At 47.7% G+C, this 16,715-nt stretch overlaps 1 protein-coding gene across 6 annotated transcripts in view; it reads right to left on the reverse strand.

Annotated features, from left to right (window-relative positions):
* The window catches only part of ZNF618 (zinc finger protein 618), a 148,237-nt gene that overhangs the window by 31,013 nt on the left and 100,509 nt on the right, over positions 1 to 16,715 (reverse strand). For 3 of the 6 annotated variants that reach the window (XM_057419316.1, XM_057419315.1, XM_057419321.1), the window contains 5 exons: positions 8,998 to 9,081; positions 3,817 to 3,906; positions 2,418 to 2,453; positions 1,615 to 1,692; positions 915 to 1,004 (listed from right to left, as the gene is read on the reverse strand). In XM_057419316.1, the coding sequence (XP_057275299.1) occupies positions 915 to 1,004; positions 1,615 to 1,692; positions 2,418 to 2,453; positions 3,817 to 3,906; positions 8,998 to 9,081 (378 nt within the window). The remainder of the gene's footprint in view (positions 1 to 914; positions 1,005 to 1,614; positions 1,693 to 2,417; positions 2,454 to 3,816; positions 3,907 to 8,997; positions 9,082 to 16,715) is intronic. The other 3 variants (XM_057419322.1, XM_057419320.1, XM_057419319.1) reach the window with 1 other exon arrangement.

Raw genomic sequence — 16,715 nt, forward strand, 5'->3', positions numbered from 1 at the left:
TGGACTATGTTCCAAACTGATTTCTGTGTATGTCTAAACCCAAAGATACCTTATTATAATAACTTAAAAACCTAACTAAAGCTGAATTTGGTGAGGGAGGAGCACATGTTCCCTCTGCTGGCTGTGGATGAGCAGCTACCATTAAGCTCATGAGCTCAGCTCATCCATTCTCAGCACCAGCCAAAGGGCTGCCAAGAGCAGCTACGCTGGCCAGTGCTGTGAAAGAAGCATGAAGTTCAGGGGTAAAGAACTTCTCTGCACACTTTCAAAGCATCCAAACCCAGCAAGGAGCAAGAATTTCAACTATTTTACTAAAATTCTGCACTTTGAATTGGACTTATTAGCTCATTAAAACTCCCCTGTGTGTGGGGAGTGCAGACTGCAGTGTCCCTCCAGACTGCAGTTCACAGTGCTGTGCAGTGTGCTCAGAACTGCCTTTTGCCCAGCTCCCTGAAATACATAATTGCCTGGGATAACAAGCTGTCAAGGCAATCTACATGATGCTGAAAACCAATTTTTAAATCACTGCAATAATTTCTCAGCAGCTCATAGTAAAGATGTTCCTTCCCCAGCACGTTCCAGGATTGTTTAAGGGACTCTAAAAATGTGCAGCACTCCAGTTAAAGAACAAACTAAAATCTCAAACCCCCAAATAACATGTGCAAGATTGCATAGACTTAGGTAAATTCAGTGATGTTGCACACCTAAGAGTAACAGCATCCCTCTGAGGAGATTCCAGCTCAGCTTCCCAGTGCCCTGGTCAGCACATGCTCTATGTCCTAGCAGCTGCAACCCCACAGCTCCAGGGGAAGGACCCACAGGACTGACACTACTCTCTCCTGTAATCCTGGTGCTCATCACCAGCCCCTGTAAATCACAGGCTGTCATGAATAGATCTCCAGCAGGATACTCACTAATAGGTGCGTGCAGCGCCACGTGCTCTTGGTAGGGAGTGTAGTATTTGTACTGCTTGCCACAGAATTCACAGGTGTAATTGCCAGTTTCTGTGAAGATGAAACAAAGATCAGAAAGGAGCGCAGCAACCTCTCACACAACCACTGCCTGGGTTATCACATAGGAACTGGCCAGGTGATAAAAACTGGAGCATATTCCTCATGCACTTGGAGCTTATCTGCCCGGTAATTCACACATCCTTTTCCCCAGCAAAGGAAGCATCCAGGGCGATGGACCATGTGTAAAAGGTCCAGTACAACTGAACAAGCTACAGGAGATTATCATAGAATCCCAGCCTGGTTTGTGTTGGAAGGGACCTTAAAGCTCATCCAGTTCCAACCCCTGGCCACAGGCAGGGACACCTTCCACTAGAGCAGCTTGCTCCAAGCCCCTGTGTCCAACCTGGCCTTGAACACTGCCAGGGATGGGGCAGCCACAGCTGCTCTGTCAAGCTGTGTTTCATAGCGCCAAGGCTGCTGGTGTTTCGGATTCATTTGATCCTACACAAGCCCTAACCCCTGCTGAAAGCAGCACCCCTGAGGTGCCACCACCTCTGTGAATGCAGTGCTGCCTGGCTCTCCTAGAGGTTCTCCAGCTAATGCCTGATTTGAAACGCTTGTGCTTTCTCTTTCACGTTTGAAGCTGTAGGATAACTCATACTTGGACCAATCTTCTGGAACGGTTCCGGCTCCTCCTCCTTCACTTCATCTGCTGCTATGACAGCCTGGTCATAAGGGTCTGCAAGAGAACAGAACCAGGAAGAGAGCTGACAATACCCTCAGGTTTTCCTTCTACAGCTACATGGGCACTGAATGCTCCTGCATCTGTAATGACATTTCCATCTGTAACAAGAGTTCAAGACAAACCAAATGACCCCTCTCACTGACTTGTCCCCCCTCAGGTGCCCCAGGATTACCCTGCTCCCAGCCCACTAACATGCCTTGTAGATATATGTTTAATACAGACGAAGACTGAACAAACACATCGCAAAGCCTGATCCATACTTTCTGATCTTCTTCCAGTGCACCTCCTGTCTAATGATGTTATATTGTCTGAAGTGGTAGTGCAGTCTGCAAGCAAGTCAGCTAACAAATACTAGTCAGTGACTTCCTAACATCTAAGAGAACAGCAAACAACAAATCAGAACCCATCCCATTTTATCAAATAATTTCATTTATGCCTTGAACAATTCACTAAATCACCAAAGACATAAGCCACCTTTTTCTTTGCATTTTAGAAGCCTGATCAATTGTACATACAAAAAATGCCTGGTATCTACTAGGGCTGGGCAGCAACCTACTGGCTGTACACTGGGGGAGGGAGAGAGGATGCTCCCTCTCCTGCTGCAAGCAGTGACACAACTTCCTTGACTCTTGCAAGTGTAGAAATGGACCTGCTGTGCCTGAACTACTGAATGCTTGGAAAGGTTTGTGAAATAAAGCACATGAAGGAGCTCTGCTTACCTGCCCGGTTTTCTGGGGCCCCTTCCACACTAAAAACTAACACAGAATAGAAGAAGGAGAAGGGGAAGAAACAAAACAGAAATTAAATCCTCTGAAATGGCCTTGTTTTCTTCCTGCATTTCACGCACCACTTCAGCATGTTTCAGCCCCATCAGAATAAACCAGGCTTTGTGCCCCAGTCCCTCCTCTTCCCAGCAGCATCCACACAGGAACTATTTGAGCATGCCCAGCCCTAATATACACAGATGCACAAGGCCTTTGTTCTTACACTGACAGGACCCCATGTGAAGTTCAGAGGCACAGCTGCCTCCCACTTGTGTTTGCTACAACAGCCCCTTGAGGAACTGAAGCTAAGTGTCCTTGCAGGACACAAGTGAAGCTCTTCAAAGCCCTCCTGTAACCCTAAGCAGAGCTCCCTGAACCATAGCTATGAAGACATGCTTCTGACAGAAGCAGACACATCTCACAGTGACTTGCAGGGCCAGCAATTGAATTTTGGCTCCCCATGGGAGGAAGGGAAGGGCAGTGGTGCACTGCAAGAGAACACTGGCTGTTCTTACAGCACGTTCAGATGGCCACACGTTCCAGTTAAACCCAGCCATTTTTCTGGATGCCATGTACTGTGCAAAGCCACTTGCTTGTCTGAGATATCCAGCCATCCAAAACCTACTGCTTTCCAGGCAGCCTCTCTCTATAACTCTGCCAGGGCCCCCCTTTAGCCAAGTGAGAAGCAGAACTAACAGGCATGCAGCATACACAGTGAGAGCCTGGAGTATCCGCGGGTTCTCAGTCGAGGACCTTTAGATGCTCACGAAGCAGGGGACAGGCCAAAGTATGTTGTTGCTTCTATTTTGCCCAAAGAAACACTGCTTCTGGAGGAGGGTGTCTGCTTCTGTCCAAGTGTCACCAGCCCTTGGCCACATCTACATCCGCTGAGGAAAAACTGGCCCGTGAGGTCCACTGCCAACCGCATCAGTTCACTACCACAGTGATTAACAGGAATGAAACATTTCTCAACTCTGGAATGTGATTTCTCAAAGGGCAGGATGTTGGGAACAATCCTGTGGAAACCAAAAGGCGACCAACTCTTGCCCAGTAAGTAGCCAGACTGACAATTTACCTTGAGGTACTCAGTCCCTGCACAGCCATCCTAACCATGAACCTCCACGCAGACTGCAAGGACCACAGGTCCCAGCAGAGGGTGTTATTTTGATGCACACAAACTGAATCAAGCCCAGCGAAGCCCTCCTGCAGTGCCTGTGGACTGTGCCTCCACTGACCAAGGCAGGAGCCATGCAGTGCAGTGTCCTGTACATCACAGGCCACACAGTCCTGCAGAACCATCTTTTGCTTCCCCACTGACTTCTCCTTCTAGTTTGGGTGTCAAAACAGTACTCACCATCCACAGCGTGCAGGTCTCTGTGCTCTTGGAAGCAGCTATAGTATTTATATTTTTTCCCACAAATGTCACACGTGTACCTAAAATTGTCTGTAGGAAGAAGAAAACAGTGACTTTAGAAACTGAGGTGAAAGGCAGCACTCCAGTCAACGCTGCTCAGCCAGACTCCGCCATGCACTTACACTCATCCCCACATGCTTCTGTCAAATCTCTATGGCACAGAGACCACCACTGCTTCAGAACGTCCCCTGAATGTCCCACATTCTATGGCTCAGGGCATATTCTGATTTGTTATGTCCTACTGAGGCAGCTCTACTCTCCAGCACAGCTTCCAGAAGACCTCACAGCAGTGAAGACACAGAGCAGCAGGCCCTGCTGAAACCTCCTTTGGAAGTTCCAAGGCTATAGTAAGCAAGTGCTTGTCAGGATGGGGACAAACTGAGAGAACTAAAGACAGAGTCATGATACAAGCTGTTAGAAGTGAAAGTCTTAATAGGCCAACTACAGCATGGACTGGATGCGCCCACATGCTCAACTCTACACTTGGTTCTCACTGCTGCTGCTTACTGGTTACTAACTGCATCCAAGATCCTGTATGGACACATAACAAACTAAACCCAGAGACCAAACCAGCAATCCAAACCACACAAGACAGGTAAGATGCTCAGTGAACAGGAGGACTGGCAGAGACTGGTTTCATCTGTGTTTGTGCCCTAGACCCCTCCCTTCACCCCACCAACAACAGCCCCCTTCACCACAGGTGGGAGGGAAAGAGATGCAGAAAAGCTCAAGATGCTCATGAATTCTGGGGACAGTGAATGTCTTTGGCTCAGCTACTGGATCAGAGTAAGAGGAAAGTTTCACTTGTCAGCACAGTGGGGTTTCTCCATCTTCTGATGTCTGACACACATGTTGGGGTACAACCTGACAGACCTAAGCAGTCACCCCATCACAACCTGCAGCACTGTCCTGTCAGCCAGCTGCAGTAGCTGATGGGTTGTGTGCTACCAGTCCACCGCAATTCAAGTGAAACACATCAGCTTGTGTAGCCACAAAGGATCTGGAAATGAATGTGGTTTACTTCTCCACAGGAGCAGGCTAGGAGGTACCCAGCAGCTGAGCTGGGTGCCATCGAGCTCCCTGCAGTAGCTCAGCTGTCTGTATTCATGTCTTAATGCCATTAGCAAAGTTAAAGCCTTGTTTCTACCTCCTCCATACTGTGTTCAAACACACCACAGTTCGCACATTAAGCTTTCATTTTACTTCTTAATCTTTTTAGTTTTGAAAAAAATAACTCTTTTAAGCTGCTATGCCTTGTAAGTCTGTACACACTTGGGCTCACACTGCAGTCCCTCAGCACATGGGGTTTCAACACTAAACCAGAGAATCACCTTCTGCTCTTTATTCTGCTGGGCAGAAGGAAAGTAGAAGCTATAGATACCTATAAGAGAAAAATGGCAACTATTAAATAGCTGGGCACTGGAAGTTTACCCCCGCTACCAGAAACTATTTGTATCTTAATCAGAGCACAGCAGTGCTGAGCTAAACCTAAGGGAGTTTTAAAAGCCTAGGCTGAGCAAGCAAGACAGAGCTCAGGCATGTATACAGACATGAAAAGGAACTGCTGCTTCAGCCAGCGCTTAAGGCAGAGCAGAAGCAGCAAAACATGACTGTGAGAACATTCAAGTGATGAAAGCACTGGTGGGTCACATTTAACTATGTTTCATTATATTATCTTATGCAGTGTCCTTCTGTGGTCATACAACAGCCTGAGGTTCTCAATTTGCCCTGGACCCTTTCTAACAACAAAGAGTCTGTAATGATCATGAGTGAAGAGCTGTGTATCTGTTGCAAAAAAAAAAACCAATTATTAGCAGGGAAAATTCTTATCATGTCATCAGTAATCAGCCCCACATCACTGGATGTCCCCAAGACACAAGCCAGCCTCCTGTCTGAAGTGTAATGAGCCATGTAGTAGATGAACTGGAGGAAGGAAACTATTATGGCCTTAATTTGGAGTAAAAGTGCTCAATAAATAAGGATATTTGTTAGAACAGAAGAAAACTGAAAGCTAGAGGCACATCACAAACAGGCATGGCTGGGTGTAGTGTCTGTAACCCAGGAATGACTGTGGGAAACCCACTGTCAGGAGCAGAGTCCACGTGCTAGGTAGGATCACATCCCTCCCTGGGCAGCATGGGGAAATGAAAACATGACAAGTGCAACAGCGTACCCCAACAGGGCTTTGCTTGGTTTGTTAGGGAAGAGTTTTCCCAGAGGAAGAATGACCTCCAGAGGTTCTAGTGAAACAAGTCCTTAGGAGAAGTAAGGATTTGTTCCAGCTGGTATTGGCACTAATCTCTTCCTCAGCGATTTCAAGGAGATAAACCTCAGCAAAGGCTGCCAAGTCTCAGGTTTACAGAGAATTCAGAAGTCCCAGAGGACTGCCCATGTGGAGCTTCACCCTCTCTGAACACCAGCTTCTTCCAGGGCTGCAGCCCAGTGCCAGACTTCTTACCCAATAAAGCTGTCTTTGCTGACAGCATCCAATGCTTCCAGTGCTGTTCTTAGCAAGAAACTCACTGAGCAGCATTAGCCTGTGTACTACTGCTTCTCCTGCTCTGGTTGTAACTACCAAGGTAGGCTCCAGCTGGGACACAATCCCCAGTGTATGCAACAACAGAGCTGTCAATGGGAAGAGCTACAAGGGACACCAAGCAGTCAGGGATGCCTGCAAGACCATTGCAAACTCCCCACCCCTGAACATCTGAAGAGGTGGCACCAGACAGAGCCAAACTAACGCTGCTTAAGCAGATCTACTCAGAATCAAGATCTCTCCTATCACCAGGTAGACATTAACACTGTGCAGCTCCACCAAACCAGGAAGATACCAACAGGTACTATTAGGATTTCAGGAAAAGTATAGGGAAAGATACAACTGAGCCCACTAGCACAGAGGTTTAGTGCTGTCCCTTACTCGTATTCAGGCTGCTGCCTGCAGAACATTCTGTTGTCCTGCAGAACATATTCCTGCTGCAAGCTGAGCAATCATTGGATTATCCTGCTGCAAACCCAGAGTTTCAAAATCACAGAATCCCAGCCTGGTTTGGGTTGAAAGGGACCTTAAAGCTCCTCCAGCTCCAACCCCTGCCACGAGCAGGGACACCTTCCACTAGAGCAGTTTGCTCCAAGCCCCTGTGTCCAACCTGCCCTTGAACACTGCCAGGGATGGGGCAGCCACAGCTTCTCTGGGCACCCTGTGCCAGCGCCTCAGCACCCTCACAGGGAAGAATTCTTCCTGATGTGCTTAAAAGATGTTTAGTTAAAAGCCAGCCTCCAGTAAATATCATTCCTCCTTCATGCTCATGAATCCTTCCAAGGGGAACAATGACTGCAGAAGAGGTCTAAGGAGTAATGCTGTTATATATGTAGTCAGGTCACACTTAATCTCGTGAAACCCACGTACACACATCAGCATCACCTCTTACTAGGAAGAAAGGCCACCAGCAGCCTTGTTACAAGGCAATCCTCAGATATAAAGGACTGACATGCTGAGATGAGGTAGGTTTTTCAAGTACCCCAAGAAACACCTCCCTGGGACCTGAATGCGTTTCTGACCACTCTGCTTGCAGTGCACCTCCAGTGAAAGACAGGGAATGTGCTGCTCTCTTCTGCCTGTCTCCAGGGGCTCTGTGGTGCTGCCTGTCTCCCGCAGTGACTGGCAGCTGCTGAAGCACCCTGCATGCACTTCAGTTTGGCAGGAAATAGGGCAGAGAACACATGCCCAACAGTGGCAGGCAGAAAAGGCTTCTTTCCTTAGGGCATCTGGCCCAGGGCCTCAGCAGATTTTGCTCTAGAAGTCCAGGAAGGCAATGCCAGCAATCAGAAATCTAATGAAAGGTTGGGACTTCTGTATCAAAGCTAAAAATACAGATCCCCGATCCCACCCTCAACAAGTGCAGGAATCTGAGACCACAAAATCTGGGTACAAACCAGTTTCCACTGGGCTCCAACAGCTCTGCCCAGCATCCCAGAAACCCATACTGGAAACAGTTACATACATCATCCAGATGATCTCCCTGCAATGATAGCATCACATCCCGTTCAAGGTCCAGTGGGATGGGGTCTCCACACAGCAGGATGTGGGAGCTCCTTCCGGAATTCTCCAAGGTGAAGAACAATATTCACCTCATCCACAATTCATACTGACCTTTCAAAGGCAAGAAGTCACAAAAGCTACCTGACAGAGGAGCTCTCATGGCAGCTAGGCACTTTGCAGATACTCCTGCATCCTGAGTGATCTGACTCTCACTGAGCACTGCAGAAATAGCTGTCTGGGAGGGACAGCCTCCAGATGTGGGAGGGCAAAGCTGCTGAATGCAAACAGATTGCAACATGCTGAATTATTCCTAAAATCCAGCAGAGTTCCAGGACCCAGGCAACGAAAAAGCAGCAAAATTAAAAAGAGAAGGCAGCCTGAACAGCACTGCTGGTCCTGTTCCATGGTCCTGGTGACACCTTACACCAGAGGAAGTAACAAAACTTCAGGAATTCCATGTTCCTGGCTCACCTTGGGAAACAAGGCTTCCCAAACAGTTCATAAACTCCAGCAGCAGCATCTCTGAAAGGGGAGGTGGTGGATGTTTTGCAGTTAAGCCCACTGCAATACATTTACCTGTCATCTCTCTGGATGAGGTTGTGATGTTTCTCCCCCCAGATAGGCTTTCTGAGTAAGGCTTATGTGACCAAGAAGTATCAGCATCATCCCTCCAGCCATGGCCAGTGGGTCACAGGACAGTCCATGAGATGCTCTGATGCTCAGTTTCACATTCCTTCCACCAATTCCTGAAAACCTGCTGGAGTCCTGCTGGTGATAAACCCAGAGGGCTGGAGCTGGTCAGTAGCAGAGCGTGAAAAAGGCATCATCTTTCCTGTGATGTCTCACTGGAAGGAACCAGGAGCAGCTCCAGCACTCTTCAGTAACAGCCAAAGCCACCACAACTAAAGGAACAGGAGAGGCTGGCACGTCCTGAGAGATGTGCTGCACACTTGCCACAGGGAAACACCTTTGGGAGCTGTGTCCCAAGCACAGCCTACCTGAGCAGTGCCCCCAAAGACCCAGAGTGCAGCCACTGCTTCCTTACAACACAGCAGGGGTAAAAGAACATCTGGGACCCTCACTTGTTTCTGTGGATTCCACCCAGGGCAGCACAAAGACAGCTCTGGAGAGACGCTTCTTCTCCCTTTCCGCAGCCAGAGGGGCACCTAGATGGAAAGGAACATATTTATGGCTTCCTAAGCTAGCAGGATATTCCCCGCGCAGGTTCATGGACGATTCCCTTGACCCAAGCTTTTGGCATCTTTAGGGGCTTCCTTTTAAATGCCAGGCTGGCAGCTGGGGAGAGGCAGAATGCAAGTTTGCAGACAGAGAACTTGCTGCCTGCAGACCTCCATCTACTCCTCATTCAAACTGTTCTTGCACGGAAGCTACAACTACATTTACAGCCAAGGAGAGAGCTGCCAGTAAAATCAGCTGCAATCGACGTCAGAGCTCAACTTAAAGGTGTCTAATGGCCAAATTCCTTGAAAAGGGAGCAGGACTGAGCCCAAAGTCAGCAGCAAGCCTGTAAGAGGATTAAATTCTCCTGAGTTACATTAGTAAGGATCAAATAATAATAAAATCCAGAAACCTGGAAAGGACAGAAACCCTCACACGCAAAGGCACAAGCCAGCTCCTAAGTGGGGGTTAGGAAAAAACTTTCACTGTGGGCAAACCATTCCACGATCGCTCATTTCACGATCATTTACTTCCTTCCCACAAACACTTGGCATTTTTCAGGAACACAGGAGACATCTAGGAAGACACTGGCTTAACCCTTAACCTAGCATGGTGCTTCTCCCAGGCTTCATGAAGGAGGTTCCTCGGGCTGCAAACTACCAAACCAAGAACAATGTCATCCCAAACCCTCACAGAGGAGCCAAAGCCCTTGAAATTAGCCTTTTTTTCCATAGTGCAAGATGTCAGCTCACCTGCAGGCTGGCAAAGGGGAAAATGGGAGGTGAGAGGGCACGGAGCCACAGGTTGTGCTTGGTTTCCTGCTGAAGCACTTCAGAGCTGAGCCCCAGCTCCTCAGAAGAGCTGTTACAGATGTATTTGGTAGCTACAGGATAGACTTTACCTTGCAGCACTTTGAAGCTGCTTTCAAGTAGGTAGCCAGTGAATATGAATTCTGTGATACATCATCCAAACCACATTGAGGCTGAATCACATAATCCCAGCCTGGTTTGGGTTGAAGGGACCTTAGAGCTCATCTAGTTCCAACCCCTGCCACGGGCAGGGACACCTTCCACTAGAGCAGCTTGCTCCAAGCCCCTGTGTCCAACCTGGCCTTGAACACTGCCAGGGATGGGGCAGTGTCGTGGTTTAAGAACAGCTGATAACCCAGAACCATGCAGCCGCTCTCTCACTCCCCCCACCTTTCCTCCCCCCACTCCCGGAGGGATGGGGAGGGGAATCGAAAGAATGTAAATCCCATGGCCTGAGATAAGAGCAGCCCAGTAACTAAGGTTTAACACAAACCACTACTGCTACCACCAATAATAATAAGGGAAATAACAAGGGAAGAGAATACAACCACTCACCACCCGCCGACCGATACCCAGCCGGACCCGAGCAGTGACCCAGCCCTTATGGGTAACTGCCCCCAGTTTGTATACTGGGCATGACCTGCTGTGGTATGGAATACCCCTTTGGCTAGTCTGCGTCAGGTGTCCTCTTTCTGCTTCCTCCTGGCTTCCCTCCTCCCTGGCAGGGCATGAGACTCACAAAGTCCCTGGTCAGACTAAATATTACTGAGCAGCAACTAAAAACATCGGTGTTATCAGCACTGTTCCCAGGCTGAAAGTCAAAAACACAGCACTGCACCAGCTACTAAGGAGGAGAAAAATGACTGCTACTGCTGAACCCGGGACAGGCAGCCACAGCTTCTCTGGGCACCCTGTGCCAGTGCCTCAGCACCCTCACAGGGAAGAGCTTCTGCCTAAGAGCTCAGCTCAGTCTCCCCTCTGGCAGGTTAAAGCCATTCCCCTTGGCCTGTCCCTACAGGCCCTTGTCCCAAGCCCCTCTCCAGCTTTCCTGCAGCCCCTTCAGGCACTGGAGCTGCTCTAAGGTCTCCCCTTCAGGAGCCTTCTCTTCTCCAGGCTGACCCAGCCCAGCTCTCTCAGCCTGGCTCCAGAGCAGAGCTGCTCCAGCCCTCGCAGCATCTCCATGGCCTCCTCTGGACTCCTTCAGGCAGGTCCACAGAACAGTGGAGACGTAAATTCAGACCATCCAGGGCTGGATGCAAGCCCTCCAGGTTTGGAACTTTGATGCCAGACTAGTAGGAACTTACACACAGAGGAGACTACCCTGAATTAATTTCTGAAGGACAGCCCCTTGTTCATAATAATTTGATGATCACAAACTGTAATTATGGGGAAAAGGTGCTTTGGAAACTACTCACTGGAAGCTGAGAGAAAAAAGACTTCCTAAGTGTTCTTAGCACCAATGAATTTCCTTCTCCCAGTTAATCATATATTAAAGTTAAATCCAAACAGACAGCAAACATCAGCTCTTTAAAGCAAAAATATTATGGTGGTTTGTGATCATCCCAGAAACCAGCATTGTGAACCAGGATATTCAGACTCCAGACAATATAATTAATGCCAGCAGACCTAGTTTCACACTTCTTCATTCTGCTGTCACTTCAAGGCGGTGGTTGATTCTTTTCTCTTCAGATTGCAACTAAATGTAAGTTAAAGAAAAGAGGATGGTAAGGTGCTACTACTGCAATTTGACAATGAACAGCCTCAAGCTTGCATAATTAAACAAAGGGGTATATCATACACACCTAACTTGTTGATGTTGGAAGACATATCTTTTATACCAATCAGGATGCTGAATCTCAGTCTTCAGTGAAAAACTCAGTTGAGCCACACTCAGTTATACACAACACACAATAAAAGGCATTTTATTTTAACCTCCTTTTGGTTTTGGCTGGGAACACACTACTTCCCTGCTTCCCAACTCTTTAGATTAAAGGATGTAGCCCTGAGAGTTTCATGAAGGAAAAGCAAACATCATCTTGACTTTTTCCTACTCATCCGTCTCTCTCACTCACATGGAATATCACTGCCTAGTTTCCAAAGTGGAAAGGGAAAGTGACAGTGAAATGACTGAGCAGCAATGACGAAGAGATCCTGGCTCCACGTATCATAGAACCATGGAATGATCTGGATTGAAGGGACCTAAAAGCTCACCCAGTTCCAACCCCTGCCACGGGCAGGGACACCTTTCACTAGAGCAGCTTGCTCCCAGCCCCTGTGTCCAACCTGGCCTTGAACACTGCCAGGGATGGGGCAGCCACAGCTTCTCTGGGCACCCTGTGCCAGTGTCTCAGCACTTTCGTAAAGAACAAGATCAAATTAAAGTAAGGTAGGAAGGATGCAGAACACTCCCCTCTACAATTCCCCAAGATAAACAAGAACTCAAACATTTTTGCTCAGCTTGAAAAGAAGCTGCCTTCAGAAGGTGAACCTCACACTGCCCTGACTTTCCTGGTTATTAACATCCTTAAGAAGGATGCAAATCCTTCTGCAAATCCTGAGAACTTCAATGCTTAAAATGCTGAAAGTATTCCTTGTTTGTGTGCTATTCAGGTTCAAAGTTGTTGAAATGCCAACTAGCAGCTCAACAGACAAAGCGTCAGTTGAAAGAACATACTATTATAATAGTATATATAGGAATACTCCTGGTGCTGCTCTTTGGACACATTTTCTGTTGTTAAATTTCAGCCCGTGTTGGAAGCAGGAAACAGTATCCCTAACACATGGTGTATTTCTGTCTTCAATAAAGCTATCCTGGCGTTGTCAAGACAAACTGACTAACGATCAGGCCAGTCTGGGATTACTAAAATTAATATCCTTTTTTATTTGGATAAATATATTTCTCCATCAATTTTCCTGCTTAGGAACTCCGTAAGAGATCTGTTGCCAAGTATTAACATCCAGATGTCTGTAAACGTGGTTTATTTGGTCAGTATATGGGAAAGGGATGGAAATTTCATTTTTATGGGTGTATCAGCAATTTACTGTGTAAGATCATGTGAAAATCATAGATTTATAGATAACTTGCAAGTCTCCCTCTCTAAAACCTTGGATTAAAACTGCATACAGAGAAACTGCTCCTCTCCAGAGCTACAGAACTGCAGGACTTGCATGAACACCAACACCTCCAGCATGATCATGTGTACATTATGCCTCTGAGCACATCTGATGTGGTTATGAGGCAAGACTCCCAAAGTGAGAACATCCAGAAAAAGCCCTTAGTGTAACAGTTATGTCAGAAGAGCAACTTCAAACTGACCCTATTAAAACAGAGGTCCCGGAACCATTACTTACTTCACCCGGCCTCAAAAGAATAGATGTTGATGTGAAGGTGCTGGATCAGAACTAACAAACCCCAGCTGAGAAAGGTGAAGGGAATGGATCTCCTCTGTCACAGGAAACCTGAGAATCCACAGAGACAAACTCTCACCTATTCCAGCCTTGTGAGGGTCTCAGAGAAGTAGAATGGAGGAGCAAGCCAGGAGTAACCCGTGTGTTTGGGTGCAGTGGACAGCACTGCACCTTACCAAAAACGTCTTGGTCCGGGGGAGAATGAATGACCCCAGAGCTGCAAAGAAACGTGCTTTTGTGAAAGACAACAACTCCAGCACTGAAGAAACGTTTAAGGTCAAAACTTCTTCACACTGTAAATCCCATAACTACATTTCTTATTATTTTCTTAATGTTCTCTTCCTGCACCAAAATTTATCGCACTTGGTCTCAGCCCACTGGTCATTTAAATTTGAAGACAAACATATTCATCTACTTGCTAGGCAAATGGGAATCTAAAGAGACTTTACCTACTTAAAATGCAAGTGCGTTAGAAAAATAAAATCCATTTTTATTGCTCTCCCCAAGGAACAAGAGAATTATTAAGTAAGAACATTGGAAAAACTAATCACAACTGGTAAATGACTAATGGTTCACTGTGGTATGTGCATGTGGGTGTGCTCACACACAGAGCATTCACAGCTGGGTTTTAACTGTGTAAGGCATTGGAAGTTTTATCAAGCACAACAGTGGAACTTGCCATTTGCTGCTCTGGAACTCCCAAAAAAGTAAAAGCTAAGAAACTTACTTTGAGGAAACAGTAAAGCTGCAAATTTGAAGATTTAAAATTAATGGAGAAATGGTGATGCCAAAGGTTCTCCCTGAACCCTAAATACCCACCATTGAACCACTTCCAGACCTGTCCCTCATTAGTCAGAGCCTAACCCTGACATCACAATACCCTGTATGTAGAAGGTCCAAGAAAAAGGCAAGAAAACCTTAACTTTGAATATATTAATCTCATGGTTTAAATTCACAACCCCCAAACTGGTTTTGCACATGCAAAGCATTATCACTGCCCCTCCTCAGCTAATGCTGGCACAGCACAGCCTGGCCCACATCCAGCTCCTAACCTTACACTGGTTTTGCAAAGAAATTCCCTCTTCAGCTGAACTTCCTCATGCTCATCAGAGCCCAAAGGGAAAGATGTTTTTAAAAGATAAACCCATCATTTCTTATTTATAGGGTTGTGAAATATTTATTGTGTGCTCCAGTTTGGAAAAAAAATATATTGCCATTTTCTTCTTTGCCTTGTAAAGAAATAATGTCACCCAGTAGAGACACAGGCTCCTTGAGGTCACTGGCCTGTATTCAGGTGATGGTTTGAATGCATTTGGCTGAGAAAAACATTCTGTTCGCAGCCTACAACCTCCTCAGACCCACATGAAACTGTCCCCCCACCACTGAATATCCCATCTTAGGCCAGCACCCAGCTACCACCTAGCACACACTAAGCAAGTATGACACTGCTATGAATGAGGAAGGAGAAAACAAAGCTCTCAGATCCTATGACAGCACAGCTGTATTTCATTTTCAAAAGATGCGTGTGCACTGCCAAGGCCAGCACTAACCCACGGCACTGAGGGCCTCTTGTACATGGTTTGAAAACACTGCCCTGGCCCTGCTGCCACACTGGTGCTGATACAGGCTAGGATGCTGGTGGCCTTCTTGGCTGCCTGGGCACAAGCTGCTCATGTTCAGCTCCGTCAATCAGCAACCCCAGGTCCTTTTCCATGAGCAGCTTTCCAGCCACTCTTCCCAAGGCTGGAGTTGCTGTGCCCCAAGTACGGTGGACCCAGCTCTTTGCTGCTTCACCACACCTAGGTAACTCTATCAGAGGGACTGAAATTCTGGCAAAGAGAAATGACTCAGACATCTTAAGACACCCACCAGAAAACTGTGCCACAGTGTGTTAGCTTCAGAACGCTGGATGGGCTGGCAATGTCCCCAGCAGCCAGCTCTGCTGCACCATGGCCATGTACTTCCCTCTAGGCCACGGCAAAGCCTGAGCTCAGAGTCAAGCTCTGAGCCAGGGATGGTGACAGCACCAACCTAGTCAAAACCCAAGAGAGACTGGGTCGTCCTGCCTGCTTCATCACGTACATAGCAGGGACTGGAGTACCTCTTCTGAGGATCATTTTAGTGCCTCTTTTATAAGGAGCTACCCTTAAGAGCAGTTATTTTTCACTCTGTGGCACTGCAGCAGATACTGTGCATCCCTGCCTTCCTTCTTCCCTCAGTGAAGCACGGCTGAGATTTGCCTTTGTCAGTGGGAGACCAGAGGGAGCTGCAGGGCATGGGAGCTACTGCCCCAGGGCTCAGCTCTGTGGCTGTGCTCTGCCAGCTACCACCCACCCCTGCTCCACAGGTGGGTCCTGCCCGGGGGCACAATGGGGGGCTCCAGTGTGGGGTATGACACTGCTGACCATGGCTTGGACATAGCCCCTCTTCCATCAGTACTGCTGCTGTCCACAGCCTTGCCTCAGACACTGTGACTGGTGCTCATCCATGGCTCTGCTACTTCCCACAGCCCCTTCTCCCAGTGCCCAGTCATGAGATCACCAAGGGATCTGTAAATCAGTATTTTCCTGGTGAACACAGTTCCCTGTTCCCTTCAAAGGGCGACATGGAGCAAGTCCTGCCTCCTCCCAGGAGACATTCAGCCAGGACACTCTTTAGTGCCAGAACTTCCCACCCCCTCCAGAAAAACTTCACACCACAATGGTCTGAGAAGAGCTGTTCATGGGGGCATGTGGAGGTGACATTACATTATCACACAGGACCCCAAGACCACTTTGTGCCCCTGCTGCAACCTGATACAAGAGGATGGTCTGAAATATCTGGTGCATGTCATCACCTGTGAAATGGTACTACTGATTCTCAATTCCATTTCACTTTCAGTCATTTGCTAACTGGGAGAAGAGGCTCCAACACAACAGAAAGGACAACAGAGACAAAGGAAAACCAGGCCATGCTATGTGGGATCAGTCTGGGGATTCCATGGGATCTGGTCCAGGAGTTTTCAATCCATGCAGCTGGCCACAGCGAGCTTAAACGTGCTATGGAAGTTGCTCCCACTGATGTCAGAATCTAAGGCACAAGTGAAGGAGGCTGGCAGGAGCTGCCAAGCCAAGGCTGGTCTGAGCTTGCATACAGGATTTGTACTCTGGGCTCCCAGGGATCTCCCAGATGATGGAGTCCACTGAAGAGCTGGGCAGCAGTAACCTGCTGGCAGCACCGCACAGGTCTGCTTTTCAGGAACAGCACAAAATCCAGCTTTGCCCTGAACAGAACCGCATGTACACAAAAGCAGGAGATGGAGACAGAAGGAATAGGATCTAGCAGAAAACAACCATTAGTGGTCTTCCAGGAACTGCCACTGAATTGCCATAGTAACAAACTGTGCCACCACTGGGAATGAAAGC

This window comes from Pezoporus wallicus, unplaced genomic scaffold, assembly GCF_028554395.1.
Source record: "Pezoporus wallicus isolate ANWC-B61680 ecotype Strahan unplaced genomic scaffold, APGP_CSIRO_Pwel_v1 contig_10790, whole genome shotgun sequence".
Lineage (NCBI taxonomy): Eukaryota > Metazoa > Chordata > Aves > Psittaciformes > Psittacidae > Pezoporus > Pezoporus wallicus.